Below are 16,253 nucleotides of genomic sequence, written 5' to 3' on the forward strand. Positions count from 1 at the left end.
AAATGCTGCTATTTCAATTGTTCTCAGCACGTAAAGTTTATTATTATTATTATTATTATTATTATTATTATTATTATTATTATTATTATTATTATTATTATTATTATTATTATTATTATAGTAGTAGTAGTAGTAGCAGTAGTAGTAGTAGAAGTTTTTGTTAATTTTGCTATATATATATATATATATATATATATATATAGCAGTAGTATTTTTGTACTCTACATAATAAACTTGAATAAAGAACGTTTTATTTTCACTTAAAATACCAATATATGTATTTCTTGTAAACGTTTTCAGATTTTGGGGTAAAATTTTGGGTCTTGAAAAGAATTACTATGTCGCAGAAGTGGACCTAACAGAAGAAGAAGTTACCCGTCGGCAGGTAAGGATTCAATATTAATCTCTGAATTCGGCATTTAAATCCCAGCTTCCTATCCTTGTGGCGGTATTTAAATAATATCCTGCTATTAAGACTTTCAAAGCTTGTGCTTAAAGTATAAAGAAAATTCCATAAATGACAGAGCAGCTGATTTTTTTAATGCTTTGCAATAGCGAGTGCGTACCCGAGTTCCCAGTTTAAAGTGTTAATTTAGGTTATAGGTAACACTATTTACGATATCATCCTTGCAATAGTACTCTTTAGAGTACCTCACACACGTGTGATGACAAAACACAAACTGTCACAAACATAAATATTCAACTACCTGACACTCATTATAAAATCAGTGACCTCAAATATCTGTATAAACTCACACACGGTCAACTCAAGTACGAAATGACACTCTCAGAATTGTATTTCCGAATTCCATTCAGACAAACACGTAACACACGTCTTGTTCATATAGTACGACCTAGACTTTCAATAGTTCAGCGTTCTCTGTTCCACAGGCTTTCTAAATTACATGTCACATACACCGAAATGTCACATAGACCCGTAGAATTATTGAATTCTGAAGCTGCATATAACTCTGCATTACAGTGTCATTTTAGAGAATAAACTTTAGTCAGTTTTTGTATTATTATTATTATTATTATTATTATTATTATTATTATTATTATTATTATTATTATTATTATTATTATTATTATTATTATTATTATTATTATTATTATTATTATTATTATTATTATTATTGTATTATATTATCATCTCTTAAATTTGCTAGATATTCCAGCGTAAACTCGCGTTCAGCTGTATCTGGAATAATAAATAAATAAATAAATCATGTATTTGGAGTGATACAGCCTTTTTTCTTTCGATTACACACCATAAAACGGGGTGAACACTAACAGTTTCAGACAAGAATGGTTATTGTAAATAGGCAAATAATGATTGAAACGTCCAACGAAAACTTTTCTCTCTCTTTTTTTTTTCCCTCAGACACTTTTTAAACAATCTCTTGTTTCTACCTTTCACAATAACGTTGTCACTTTATTATTTTGTGTCGTAATAATAGTAATCTTTCGATAAAGGATTGTAATGTAAGAACAACGTAACTGATAACAGCATACATAAACACCTTAAATATAGAATATAATTGAATAGCTGAGATTAAGAGTCTGACATACCCTCGTACTAAAAATAATACAAAATTTACCATTTTTCTTTTGCTTGTTTATTCATAAGTGAAAGAAGATAATGAAATGCAACTTACCACAATCATAGATAATGTTATTCTACAACAGAAAATATGAACCTGAAGAATTTTCAGTGTTGCCAGAATATCATTTCCTCCAACATCTAAGTGAAGGCAGCGACTAGAGGAACGAACTCAACCGCATTTGATTACGTATCATGTTGTCTTGAAATCCTGTGAACTAATTTTTACATAACATTATTATTTAATTTTAATAACTGTATGTTAAAACTATTTTATGTATTACAAACTAAATACAACTATTATGTAAAATGTAATCGCTGCCTTAAATTAGATTTTGGGGAAAATGTTATTCCTTCAACAGTGTAATTTCTATGGATTGAAATACTGAAAATTCTTCAGGTTCATATTTTCTGTTGTAGAATAACATTATCTATGACTGTGGTAAGTTGCATTTCATTATCTCCTTTCACTTATGAAAAACAAGCAAAAGAAATATGGTAAATGTTGTATTAATTTTAGTATATCAGACTCTTAAGAACAAAAAGATTCGATCTTAAATAATAAACTAACTTAAATAATAAACTAGTTCTTTTCTTTCTTCTGTAATCCATAAGAGATTTAGGAGTAAACATGTTTCGTTGTTCATATACAGTTAACCAAGAAAGTTTTTTCGCGTTTTGTGGAGGTCTGTGTTCAATTGTCGCTCACACCGTGAGTTGAATGCGAATGGAGATAAGGCGAAGGTCGGTTGTTGGTGTGGGTATATCCAACATACTACCTGGTTGTGGAAGTTCAGTTACACCGTGAACTTCTGTAAGGACAGAGTTAACATGAGACCCCCGCAGAGCGTCCTAAAAACGTGTATGCTGTACAAGTTCAAACTGAGGTCAAACGCCACTGCAACGGGGCGGAAGATATGCCAGGACTTGGGTGAGGGTGTCGTGACTAGGCTGACAGCGCAGCGGTTGTTTAACAAGTTTAAGGACGGTGGCGAAACACTCGAACACGTACCATGTGCCAGAAGACCAACACATGTATAAAATGAAAATCTTCAGGCAGCAATTGAGGAGGACAGTGGCCAGACATGTGAGGAATTGTAACTACAATTCAGTGTGAGTGGAGAAATCATTCGGCAGCACATCCATCAACTTGGGAAGCACTACAAGTTAGGTCTACATGATTTGACTTCGGGCCAGAAGGCAACACAAGCAAAGCAAACACCTGTGTTTCTTTGCTGTCTCGTCTGAGGAAGAAGACTTTTCGGGACAGGTGTTGACATGTGATGAAAACTGGGTTCTGTACGAAGCTCCATGTCATCATTGGTTAGCATCCCATGAATCGGTTCCAAAACAGCCGAAACCAGTACTGCACCAGAAGAAGGTCCTCCCTGTGTTTGGTGGACTGTTCGCGGAATCGTGCATCGGAAACTGCTACCAGCTAGTCAGGGCATCAAAGCAACTGTGTATTGTCAGCAGTTGAGCCGTGTTCAAGAAAAACTCAAAACTCTGAGCCAGCGCTTCTGAATCGCAAAGGGGTCTTCCTGTTACAGGACAATGCTAAACCCCATGTGGCTAGGATGACCCGGAACACCATTCTACGCCTTGGATGGTAAATACTATTGCATCCGCCATACTCCCCGGACATTGCACCGTTCGATTATCACCTGTTCCATTCCTTGGACAATCACCTTAGAGGACACCAGTTCAAATCCCTAGTATAGGTGCAAAATGCACTTGATATCTTCTTCGCTTCACGACCCACCAAGTTCTACCGCGATGGAATCCTTGGCCTTACAGAACGTTGGCATAAGATCGTCGATGCTGATGGGAACTATTTTTGATCTTTCAGGTACGTCTTAGGAGACGTCTCGAAGGTGGTAGGTGAAAAAGCGGCAGAACTTTCTTGATTACCTTTATACAACACAATAGCTTAGAAACTAATACGGAACATACATAAATATAGAGAGTAATGATTAGAAAATAACACAAATTAATAACTAGAAATATAAACTAAAAAAGAGTAAATAGATCAATTACTTCAACCTGCAAACAAACATTAAACTCATACAAGATAGAAAGTAAAGTTAGGAAGAACGAATACATTAACCAATTTGCATTAAAGAAGCATGTTGTAGCGGACGAAACTTCGTCTATTACTGAACATAGTATAACTTTTAATATTTAAAGAAAAATGTTTTCTTTTGTTCTTCAATCTTAAACTACCGTCAAGAAAAGACAGAATTTTTATTGTTTTGATTGTGAAATATTTTAAAAGTAAATATCGCTAAAAAAATATAAATCGTTGAGCAAAACAACATTTATTTAAAATAATAAATGTGTGACAGTTTCGCCAACTAACTGAACATATTGGCCTCATCAGACACTGAGAAAACAAGAAAGAGTTGCATCTAAATATAACAGGATCCCAGAAAATGTTTCTGAACGCTGATTGGCTGATCAAAACAGATTCAGCCAATCATAACAAAAGTTGACAAAAATGAAACTAAACGCAAATCATTTCCCTTCTTGATCCAGTGAAAACTTTTGTTATGATTAGCTCAATCTGTTTTGATGAGCCAATCAGCATTCAGAACAATTTTCTGGGATCTGTTATATTTAGATGCAACTCTTTCTTGTTTCCACAGTGTCTGATGAAGCCAATATGTTTGGTTAGTTGGCGAAACTGTTACACATTTATTGTTTAAGATAGCAAAGCTAGTATGAACCAGTTAGTTAGTAAATATCAGTAAAAGATGTGTGCACTCTACTTATATTTTCCCAGTATTTCTTTTGCAGCTACTTTAAAAAGGAAAACATTCCATCAAGTTTTGCTACAAGTTGCAAAACAACTAAAAGTAATATTTAAATATAACATAGTAGCCAATCTTATGGTGTTAAGGAATAAGTTTGTAATTATACGCTTTTAGTTTTAACTCTCAGTTTAACAGCAAAAAGAAATTCAGCTAAAATCTTCTTTCTCTTAATCTCATTCATTCGATTATTAAACATTAAAATTACTCATGTTAACTAAAAACCATTATTTGAGTAAAAGTTGAGAAAAATATTTATATAAAATTGGATCTCTACTCATGAAAAAATAAATAAATAAATAAATAACTGAATATACACATTTGAAAAATCTTTTTCAATCCTGTAAGTAAGCTATTACTAAAACTCTTCTTACTCACACGCCATCATTACCTTTAAGTTATGTTTCACTTTTCAAGCAGAATGACCGTTCTAGTATTAAGAGTCTAATGAATTGTACCAGAAATTCATAAAACAGCAACGCAATTTTCAGATTTTGTGAATTAAGCAGTTATTGTAGTTTCGTATTTGAACAGACTGGAACTGCGGTATTATTTACAAAATGTTTCACATAGTATTCATGTTATTACATTTTTTTTTAAGCTTATCCGGTTTCACTTACCCATCATTCTTGCTTGTATAATTGACAATAATTACAGTAATTGAATTCATCAGAGAGCATGTTATAAGTATATCAAAGATTGCAGTATAAATATGACTTATCTGTTGTTTTTTCTGCATTTAAAAACTAGTGACTCTATAAGAACAGTTACTAGCAAGTTATCTTTTTTTTAAAAAATGTCTTTTATCTTCTGTGGTAGATTGTCATATATTTCAGAAATAGAATTAATCTTTCTGTGATGCCAATCAAATGTAATAAGATTTATGTATCTATGTGCTTACTTTAAATAATATAGATTTGATGTCATCTGTTTCGGTTCAGGATATGATTAAAATAATAATAAAAAAAAAATTACTGAAGTAAAATGTGTCTTCGAAATATGTATTCTTTAATAAATGAAAAAGTATAAATATAAGGCTCGCTGAACAGAAAGTGGGACTGTTATGTTAAGAGTCGAGCGTCGTTATGTTAAGAGCTAGAAATTTCAAATTTTTACGGTAGATGGCAGTGTGTGTTAGCAGAAAGTTAGCACACAGTTCGCGTCGCTAGTGTGTGTTAAACTGAGAACATGATAACTGTTAGTGGTGGTAGGATGGATTCTTCCAAACAAGCACAACGTGCAATAATTTAATTTTTGTTGGCGGAAGGTGTTCTTGGTACTGAAACTTACGAATGAACGATGTTTCTGAATGAGTTGTTGTCATGCGCTACCGTCTTCCGATGGTGTAAAATATTTCATCATTGACGTGTCAGTACAGCAGACATGCCACTTCAAGGTCAATCACAAATGGCCGTCACTGGAGAATCAGTTGCAGTAGTGAATAACCTTGTGACCGAGAATCGATGAATGACAACCCAGGAGATTGCATAGAATCTGTCGATTAGCTAGGGATCTGTTCACATTATTCTTCATCATCATTTACAGCACAGCAAACTGTGTGTACAGTGGGACCCAAAACATCTCACAGAGAACCATCCTTACAGCACTTATTTGGCTACCATACAGAGAGAAACAATTTTCTGTCTAGGATTGTGGCTTGTAACAAAACCTGGTGTCATTTCTTCAATCCAGTAATGCTTTTAGTCTTAGTTCCATTTAATGTTTAATCCATAAAATCTTTAGCCCTCAGTCTTAGGAAGACAGTCCAATGCTTTTAGTCTTAGTTCCATTTAATGTTTAATCCATAAAATCTTTAGCCCTCAGTCTTAGGAAGACAGTCCAATGCTTTTAGTCTTAGTTCCATTTAATGTTTAATCCATAAAATCTTTAGCCCTCAGTCTTAGGAAGACAGTCCAATGCTTTTAGACTTAGTTCCATTTAATGTTTAATCCATAAAATCTTTAGCCCTCAGTCTTAGGAAGACAGTCCAATGCTTTTAGTCTTAGTTCCATTTAATGTTTAATCCATAAAATCTTTAGCCCTCAGTCTTAGGAAGACAGTCCAATGCTTTTAGACTTAGTTCCATTTAATGTTTAATCCATAAAATCTTTAGCCCTCAGTCTTAGGAAGACAGTCCAATGCTTTTAGTCTTAGTTCCATTTAATGTTTAATCCATAAAATCTTTAGCCCTCAGTCTTAGGAAGACAGTCCAATGCTTTTAGTCTTAGTTCCATTTAATGTTTAATCCATAAAATCTTTAGCCCTCAGTCTTAGGAAGACAGTCCAATGCTTTTAGTCTTAGTCCTACTTCTACATTTTAACTCACTAAAACAACTGTTATCTTTTTTTTTTTTTCGTGCATTTTATAAAAGCGTTATTTTTGAAGGACTTTTGAATGCTTATTCCTGAATATAGGAAGAAGCTGAACAGCAACGTGAAGCTGCCGCTGAGGCAGCAGCTCAAGCAGAGGAGGAGGCTCGGCTTAAGGAAGAAGAGGAGAAAATGAGAGAAGAAGAAGAAAAGGCCAAAGCGGAGGCGGAAGCAGAAGCGAAGAAAGCTCAAAAGGCTGAAGAGGGAGAAGAACTTGACGAGGAGGAAATGGAAGAGGAAGAGGAAGAAGAACAAATGTTAGTCCTCCCTCCGCTCGTGGTTCCCAACGCCCCCAAATCTACATACAAGCCACCTGTGGAAACAGGAAAAGAGGACCCTGGTATGGGAGCCAACAAAAAGGTAAATATTAACAACCTTGTAAATTTCTCTTCTAGAGCTGACTTTTGGAATCGAACCTTTCTTACATGAAACGTAGATATAACGCAACTTTTGAAAGATTAGAAATTAGTATTTGAAGTAGCTCTTTTGTTTATACTAATACTTCATAAAGATGTGAGAATAAATTACTCAATTGTATTTCGAGATTTAATACAATACCAATAAAAATTTGATTCTAATATATACGTAGATTATACGTAAATTAAACATGATTTACTTTTAGAATTATAAATCCTACGCGTAGATTGTGAAATTATTACAGATTTTTCTCAACTGGCCTTTCACTAGGAAATATTGAATAATAATACAGGGTGTATCAAAACGGACTTTACAACTTTGAAAACTCGTATTGATTTATTCATTTATCTTACAAACATAGCTTTTGGTTTCATTTTGTAACAAAATACATCAAGTTTTGACTCACGTAGTACACTAGTTCAAAAACAAGCCACCACAAATGCTAGCGGCAGTTGCAGCAAAGACGGCTGTTTTTATTAGTCCCGAGCGTGTTAGCTGTGTGTTTTGGTTTGAAGAATCTAAGTCTGCGACAACTGCGTAACGTAATTTTCGTACAAAATTGGTAAAGATCCTCGCAGTAGGTCTACTATTTATCAGTGGCATAAATGTTTTATTGAAACTGGATGTTCCGTAAGACACAACAAATCTTCAGGTCGTCTTAGCAGTGGCGTAACTAAAGGCTCGGAGGCCTCCCCGCAGACAGCTTGGAGTGGGACCCCTTCTCTACGTCCCACTTCACGACTTGGGGTCCCCTTGATGGCTTGGGACCCCTGCAATGCGGGGTCTGCGGGGCCCTTATTTACGCCACTGCGTCCCAGTGAAGACGTTGTAGAGCAAGTGAGACTTCAGATGGAATGTGTGCCCATCACCAATGGAAGCCACATTGAACCTCTTTACGCATAAGGTTAAAAAAATTATGTATTTTACTACAAAATTACACCAAAACATGTCTGTAAGCTAAACAAATGAATCAATATGAGTTCTCAAAGTTATAAAGTCCTTTTGATACACCATGTATTTTCTGGTATGCAAGCTATTGACCAAATGCACATTGTCAATAGATTACATTCAAGAAAATATTCTAACATGAATCTTATTGCAAGAGTAACCATATCCGAATAACGAAATAGAATATCAGATAATCCTGGTAGTATCAGTTAACAGAATATTATCCGTCACCCAATTTAATGTGTTGAATGCTGTATATTTTCCTCTCACTCATATCTTTCGACCAGTACATTCCATGGGCTATGGAGTTGAGACATAAAAGGAAATGAGGTGTAATTATTGACAAAAGAATATAGGATATTTATATTTATTTGTTAAAAGATAGGAGAAATATTCTAATATATCTAGTACATAATAAAATTACAACAGAAGATTATAATATACAGAAAGATATATATCCAAAGTTAGGCAAGGATATAGCCAAATATAATCAATATTATGAAACAACAATATGACAATAAAAATATATTATTTTACAGAATAGGAGAGAAATAAATCGAAATTACTCAAATGAAACTTTAAAAAAAAGGGAGAGATTGAAATTAATCAAAGGAAGGTCCCGATTTCCCTCAGTTTACTTTATCCTTACATATAGTGATCTTTATTATGAACTAATTTTGAGGACATTCATCTTATTTTGTGCAATGGACTGAAAGAAGTGCATTTCGTTCCATTTCTGCATTTTCTTTCTTTTTACATTATAATGCAACTCTTTGTTCACGTTTGAACGTCACTCGTGTGAACTATTCTGATAACGTATTCTCCCATATCTTCCTTACACATCATGATAATGCTCCAGCCAATGAGAGTACATGTGCAGACGAGGGGTTTGAGACTTCATTTTATGCCTGGGTTCCAGATCCATGGGCGGGGCTTCATGAGAGAAATAGGAAGATCGATACTTTATTCGGAAAGATGGTGGCCTAACTTATAAATCTGCGTTGGGTGTGCTGTTCAATTCTTCTATTATTTTTTTCTTTCATTTATTTTTTTAAATCTTTGTGTAAATATGTAGAAAGCCAAGAATATGAATAATATACGTATAGTAAATTGGACCATGTGTGTATTTGATTCAGGATTTTTCCTTTATACATGTTATGTGCGTAATAGTTCGTCGTAGTATGTTTTAGCTTTCATTGCTTAATCCATAACTTCTAATATAGTGGTTTATTGCAGTTGTTTGTGATGAGGTTGGAACAAGACTTCGTTCTGTTTGAATGGCATCACAATTTGCAGGAAAACAGCATTTGCGTACAGATAGCTTTGTGTGCATTCAAGTTGACATTAGCTAAGCTGTCAATGCACAGGTGCTGAACGTACTCCAAGTTCGAATCCCGATCTTGGTTATCACGTTGGTTTCTTTGCCATCCGTAGTAATCATTATACGAGGGCAAGTCAAGAAAGACTTGAACTGATTTTTTTCCCGGCAGTTCTGTTAACGCTGGAGCTTCATAGTTTGGCATACAAGTAGGGTGGGTCTTGCTGTGCATATATATAAAATGTTGTTAAGGAATCATTGCATGTTTGGTAACCACGACTTTTTATTGCAGGTGATGTTCTGCGCCGCCTCTAGAAGTCGCCTGTAGAAGAAATGGAGTCATTACGAGATGAACAATTTGCAGCTATACGGTTCTGCTATCGCCTGGGGAAAAGTGCAACAGAAACTCTAGGAATGTTGAGAGCAGCCTACAAAGATGACGCTCTGCCACGAAGTACCGTGTTCTGGTGGTTCAAAGAGTTTAAAGAGGGCCGAATGACAATCACGAAAGCCGGTGGACCAGGTGTATCAGCGTCAGCTGTTACTGAGGTGAACATTAACACGGCAGCAGTCATTGTTAGAGAAGATCGCCGCATCAGTATCGACGATCTGGCAGCCGCACTACGCATATCTCATGGCAGTGCCTTCAAAATTTTGCATGACCACCTCCACATGAGCCGAGTGTGTGCGCGATGGATTCCGCGACTCCTGACACCAGAGCAGAAGGCCGTTCGAGTGGAGACTTGTAGGGAGCTGTTGCAAAGGTTTGAGGATGGTGGAGACGCCTACCGCACCGTGCGACTTTTTTCTATTCCCTACCCTAAAATCCAGACTGCGTGGACGCCGCTTCTCCGATAATTCCGAGGTTCTGAAGGCATCGGAGGCGGTTTTGAAGGACCTCTCAAAGAATGGCCTGCGACACGTGTTTGAGGACTGGAAGACTCGAATGAAAAATTGCATTCAAATGGGCGGGGACTACTTTGAAAAGGATCATGTGCCTGTTGCTGAGTAATAATAAATTGCCTAGAAAAAAAAATCAGTCCAAGTCTTTCTTGACTAGCCCTCGTATACACCACACTTCATCCTTATCTGAAGAAAATCGGAAATCCTGATTTCCTATATGAATACAGTGTTTAACATACGTGATATTCTAAGGATGATAGTGAAATGTAGTTGTAGGGCAGTTGGTGTGTGTATGGTTCATTGCATTCGACAGTCCATGCTTGAAATTAGTGAAGGACAGAAAGGAGATAGATGATGTTTCTTTCTGTTGAGCAGATCATGGATGCTCTTTTCTCTTGAGTCGATATTGAATGTTGGAAGTCGGGTCACAGTGTGAAATACCTGTCTCACTTATAAAAAGGAACAAGGCCCCAGCGAGATACAAGTTAACAGGCATTCATTCATTTTGAAAATCGCTAGTGCGAGCAGCGTGCCTCCAGATGTTGCAGGAAAAAGATGTCAGCTGTCGTTAAAGAAACTGTAGGTATCCACCTGCTATCTGGATTTCTTTATGTCCTTTCCATGGGTGTCCGTAGGATTTTTCACAGGAAGGACCAACGTTTGTAGTCTTTTTCAAATGGTTATGGTCTTTTAGTAGATAAAGTTCAATGTATTATGGAAGAAGAGTGTGGAGAGGAGTCGCTGATGACTGATTTGTGTGGTATTCAGGGCATAGTTTTCAATGAAAAGCATGTTTTTATATTTTGATGACTTTAAGAGAAGCCGGAAACAGAGGTAAAGAAAATGTTCGAGAATCAAATTTAGAAAATTCACCGAAAACTAGATTCAAATTATTAGTTCACTTGAATTCCAGGGAAAGAGTACGGCCCATTCTTGCCCTTTCTCCTCCTTTGTAGATGTCCATGGTTTCTTCTGTTTTTTTTTTTTTTTTTTTTTTTTTTTTTTTTTTTTTTTTTTTACGAAGTACATTATTATTTAATTTTATGTATTTTCTCGCTTTTTAGACACATCAGCTATCAACTTTTTAATTTTTTTACTTTATTTTTATTTTATTTTTTATTTTCGGATCGCACTTTTGTACACTGATGACTATTTGCCCATTTGAGGTACAGAGCTTGATACACCTGGTGTGTACATTATGTTGTTTTCTTTTTCGTAAGCTACACAAACCATGTGAAGCTATAGAGATGATTAAACCGGCTAAATAGCAATGGAATAGCATGTTATCCATTAATGATCACGATTCTTCGGAGAATTAACAGGACACTTCTGGATAAAAATGTCAAGAGATGCTTCGAGAATTGAAACAAATAATGGAGAAAAATCATGCTTAAATGCTTACAATTTTACTTTTATATTCAATTATATTAGTGATACAATAGCTGTTACTGTTAGAGATGTATGACATCCTAAACCGCAGGGATGTAGTGTCTTCTGGAGTTTCAAAAGAGAAGGAGATTGACCTACTTCTATATAATATAACTTTTTTTCTATGTTGCATGTATTTTCCTTTTTTAGTATGCCGGTAATATTCACTCAATATTATTTTAAAATATATTATATATTATATGATCTGTTTCCTTAATTTTAGTGAATAATTTGTTCAATTACCTTTCATATATAGAGAGTATAAGTCAATATTTAACCTATTTATTACTAAATAATTAAAAGAGTACAAAGAAAAAAGTTTTAAAGTATATTTTTATTAAGATAATCAATTCCATGTAAATTTAAAAATTTCCTTTTAATAGTGTAATTACAATTTAATTTAATCCTGATAAGAAAACAGTATTTACCTTCTCATATTGACTTTAATCGAAAAGTAAACTAAAGATCGTATGTTTTTGGAACAGACATAACAAAAAGGGCTGTGTGTAGAAGGTGAAGACTCCACATTTTCTTAACTTTGGCACTCATAGAGCTGAAGTAGTAAATCTCAGACCCGCATTGAAACGAGAGTAGAACGAAAAACATTTCTGGCCTCCATCGAGGTTGGAACAGATCACCCCCTTGGCAGGTAGACGCCTTAGCGACTACGTTACGCCTTTTGAATTTAATCACTGTTTGCAATTTCCGTGTATACTTGTGTTCAAGTGCTTACTCTTAGTGTTGCTTCCTTAATTATTGATTGTAATATTATTACAAACATTTGCTTTTAGTATGCTCTTACATAGGATATATTTTACATCAGCCCCATGAACAGATATTTCCATTGAATTCAGTATTCTCAAGTTAGTACAAAAAGCGCAATAAGAAATTTATTCAAGTGTGTCTTCTTTTTACCAATGGCATGAGTGTTACTTTTTTTAGAGCATTTGGAATAATTGTTCAAAAAATATGATCGGGAAAATATCACTATGATATGATTTTCGATATTCATTTGTTTACCTATGTATGGCGTATTGTTGTTGAGTTGTTTGAGTTTGTGATGGACAATTTCCCGACGATATTAGATTCACTGACATGAAAAAGAAAGAAAGAAAAAAACTAATGTTTGGTTGCTTTTTTTATTTCTGTATTTAGAGCCAGCGGAAAGTTACAGCGAATAATTAAACTCATGCCGTATGCATAGGCGGTGGTTGGTGAGGGAAGTTACACTGGTAAAAATGCTATAGGGAACATTTTAATCATACAAAGATCGTGAAATAATTTTGCGAGCAAAAACCATTACAAAAATAGCTTATTTCTTCGAATTGCTAGTGGAAAGATAATAAATCGGAACTGGAGTGTTAAAGTTTAAGAAATGTTCTGTGAAACTAGTTTGGTCCCGAATTTCTTTGGGTTCATTCTCTTAACAGAACAGTTAATGATGAAAATATTGGAGTTCCAGCCTTCAGAGGTAAGAAATGGTTGCAATCATGATTCGCACGCGATTCGAAATATCAATATAAACTAAAACGAAGAGGAATCACGGGTGCAAAGATAAGCACAGTTGAAGTGAAGAAATTTTAAATTATATGCGTGTGGCTTCTTCTCGAGACGCGTCTTATTATCAATGCCGTATTTAGGAGCTCAGCACCCTTAGGCACTTTTGCTGTCGACTTCCCCAATAATTAGATGTTTCAACCACTCCTTCATCCCTAACTTAAAAACCAAACTTATATAATTAAAAAATAAGAAGAAGAATTGGGAAATATGTTACGAATTATTTTTAGACTTCTTACGCTATCATTAAACATATTAGAATAGTAAAAAAAAAGAAAAAAAAGAAAAGAAAGAAAAAAAAGAAAAAAGAAAAAGCTTGTTCATGAAATACTATATTTGCTCTTGTTTTGTAACTTTTTCATACAAAAAGAATTTTAAAATATTATTTAATTTTTAAATTTTGCGCCCTTCAAAAATTTTGCGCTCTAGACACTAGCCTAATTGACCTAATTGGAAATGTGGCACTGCTTATTGTATTATACAATAATCTTAAATAACTGAATTGGTAAGTAAAATTGTGATTTCCATAATTACTCTCTACCACGAAACAGGTGAATTTAACCTGCTTTTTTGTTAATAATGAAGTTTGTTGAAATTTCCGAAAGATAATAAAATTTGTTTTCAGGTTTTCTATGTGTGTAATTCTCCTGCTGATGAATGGGTTGAGTTACCTGATGTCACACCACAAGAAATAACCACAGCTAGGAAAATAAAGAAGTTTTTCACTGGAAACCTGCAGAAAGAAGTAAGTAACCCTATAGATATGAATATGGATAAATATAATATGGATCAAAGAAATCACGATCTCACATTTAAATTCTTTAACTCCTACAAAGTTTATTGAAGGTTTTGAATAAAAGGAAACTGTAATATAGTTTTAGAATAAATCAATAATAATAATACATCCTTCTTTTAGTTTCTATTTTCTGTTTGCACGTGTTCCCTACCTATTTGATAAAATACTTAGCGAAAGTACTTATATTTTTCTATATTTACTAGAAGTCCTTCATTATAAAGTGTTTACTAGAAAGAACGTCAGAACTTTAAAATAGTGTCCTGACAACACTGACTGAATCGGCTAGATAAAACTGAGACAGCTATGTGTAGTAATGTGCGGCAAGTTATCATGACTGAATACACAATTCAACAACGTGCAGAAATTATTCAAATTTACCATAAAAAAATGAGTGTTCAATTTGACAGATGTTTCGTGCATTGCAAAGAATATATGGTCAAATGTAATCAACCTATAGAACAATTGATTTACTGATCTAAGTACATGAAAATACGCACACAGTTCACAAAGTGTTCCTACATTCTCAGAAACCCACTATGTGGTATGTTTTCGTGCCAATCATGTGATCGGCATTCTTGAGGACAAACCCGGCAATTACATTACTCCAATGGCGAGATATACATGATTATGGTAAAGTATTTTTAACTTGCAAATCACACTCAACTTGAAAATCATGATATATATGTTTTTCTCTTCTTTTTCTTTTCTTTTCTTATTTCTTTTTCTTATTTTTTTTTTTTTCAACAACACGATGTAACTTACCGCACTGCTCGCCAGACCCCTTGGACAAAAAGATATTTCTTCAAATTCCAGGTCTATAGGAATAAGCCAGGAACAATTTACAAAGTAAAAGGGAACACTAAACGCACAATTGCGAATTTATCATGCAAAATATGTTCAAAATGGGACCTTCAGAATCCTTTTCACTTACCGAAGCAGAGGAATAGATTTGAACGACATTGTCTGCAAAGCATAATACCATTGATTCCTTTTCACAATAATAATAATTTTATTGAAATCTCGAAATTACAGACTTATTTGTCCAATTATAAACTCCATTAAGCAAATAAAAACATACAAATGATGAAAATAAACATCATATAAAATTGAATAAAATTAACGCATGCAGAAAAAAAAAAGGATACAGAAATCATATGTAAAGCAAATCGTATACTTATATAAAAGAAAAAAAGGAAATACTCTCAGCTGCTTATAAAATAAGTATACAAATGCCTTTGAATAACACTGAAATTCTGTTCAAAAATGTCAATAATGTTAGCAAGATCATTGGTCGTTGATAGAGTTTTATATATGAGTACATTATTGAGCCAGTGAATGGGTCTAAAAATTTTGGGATTTAGTGTATGATAACTAGTTACATGCAAAGTTACCATTGATAATAAATTCAAATTACCATGAAGAATTGAGTGCAACATTTTGACATCAACAATAATCCTTCTATCCAACAACTTCAGTATACCCAATGATAATCTAACTTCATGTAAAGGTATACCTTTATAACACCAACGTAGCCAAGCGAGAAAAAGATTTTGAATCGTTTCCAAGGTATTTGATATATGATATGTACTTCTGTTCCATATACTTGAGCAATATTCCAGATGACTTTTGACATTAGGGTAATAGAGAATGAGGCAGGTTTTGACAGAATTGAAGTGTTTGGACATGCATTTCAGAATGCCAAGATTTCTTCTCGCTTTAGAAGTTATATCCCCAACGTGTTGATTAAACAGTAATTTACTGTCAAAAACAATGCCTAAATCTCTAATAGTATCTACAGTTCTGATCGGAATATCATTAACATTATAAGTAAAGTAGATTGGATTTGTTTTGTTCATGAAACTCATCGAATAGGTTTTCTTACAATTTAAAGGCAATCCATTATTTTTAGACCAATGTATTTTATTGACATTGTTTTGAATTACCAAGCAATCATCCAAATTTACAATGGTTTTATAAATTTTCAAGTCATCTGCATACATTAAACATTTACAATCTAGATTTTCAGTTATATCATTAATAGATATAAGGAACAAAAGTGGTCCCAGGTTTGATCCTTGTGGCACACCAGAGTAAATGTTATAA

General features: G+C 34.1%; 1 protein-coding gene across 1 annotated transcript in view; it reads left to right on the forward strand.

Annotated features, from left to right (window-relative positions):
• Nucleotides 1-16,253, forward strand: part of LOC145663819 (radial spoke head protein 6 homolog A-like) — a 74,057-nt gene that overhangs the window by 19,701 nt on the left and 38,103 nt on the right. The window contains exons 5-7 of the mRNA XM_081729911.1: nt 301-385; nt 6,829-7,143; nt 13,980-14,099. Coding sequence (XP_081586037.1) covers nt 301-385; nt 6,829-7,143; nt 13,980-14,099 — 520 coding nt within the window. The remainder of the gene's footprint in view (nt 1-300; nt 386-6,828; nt 7,144-13,979; nt 14,100-16,253) is intronic.

Source organism: Thermobia domestica, chromosome 11 (genome assembly GCF_964235325.1).
Source record: "Thermobia domestica chromosome 11, izTheDome1.hap1.1, whole genome shotgun sequence".
Classification (NCBI taxonomy): domain Eukaryota; kingdom Metazoa; phylum Arthropoda; class Insecta; order Zygentoma; family Lepismatidae; genus Thermobia; species Thermobia domestica.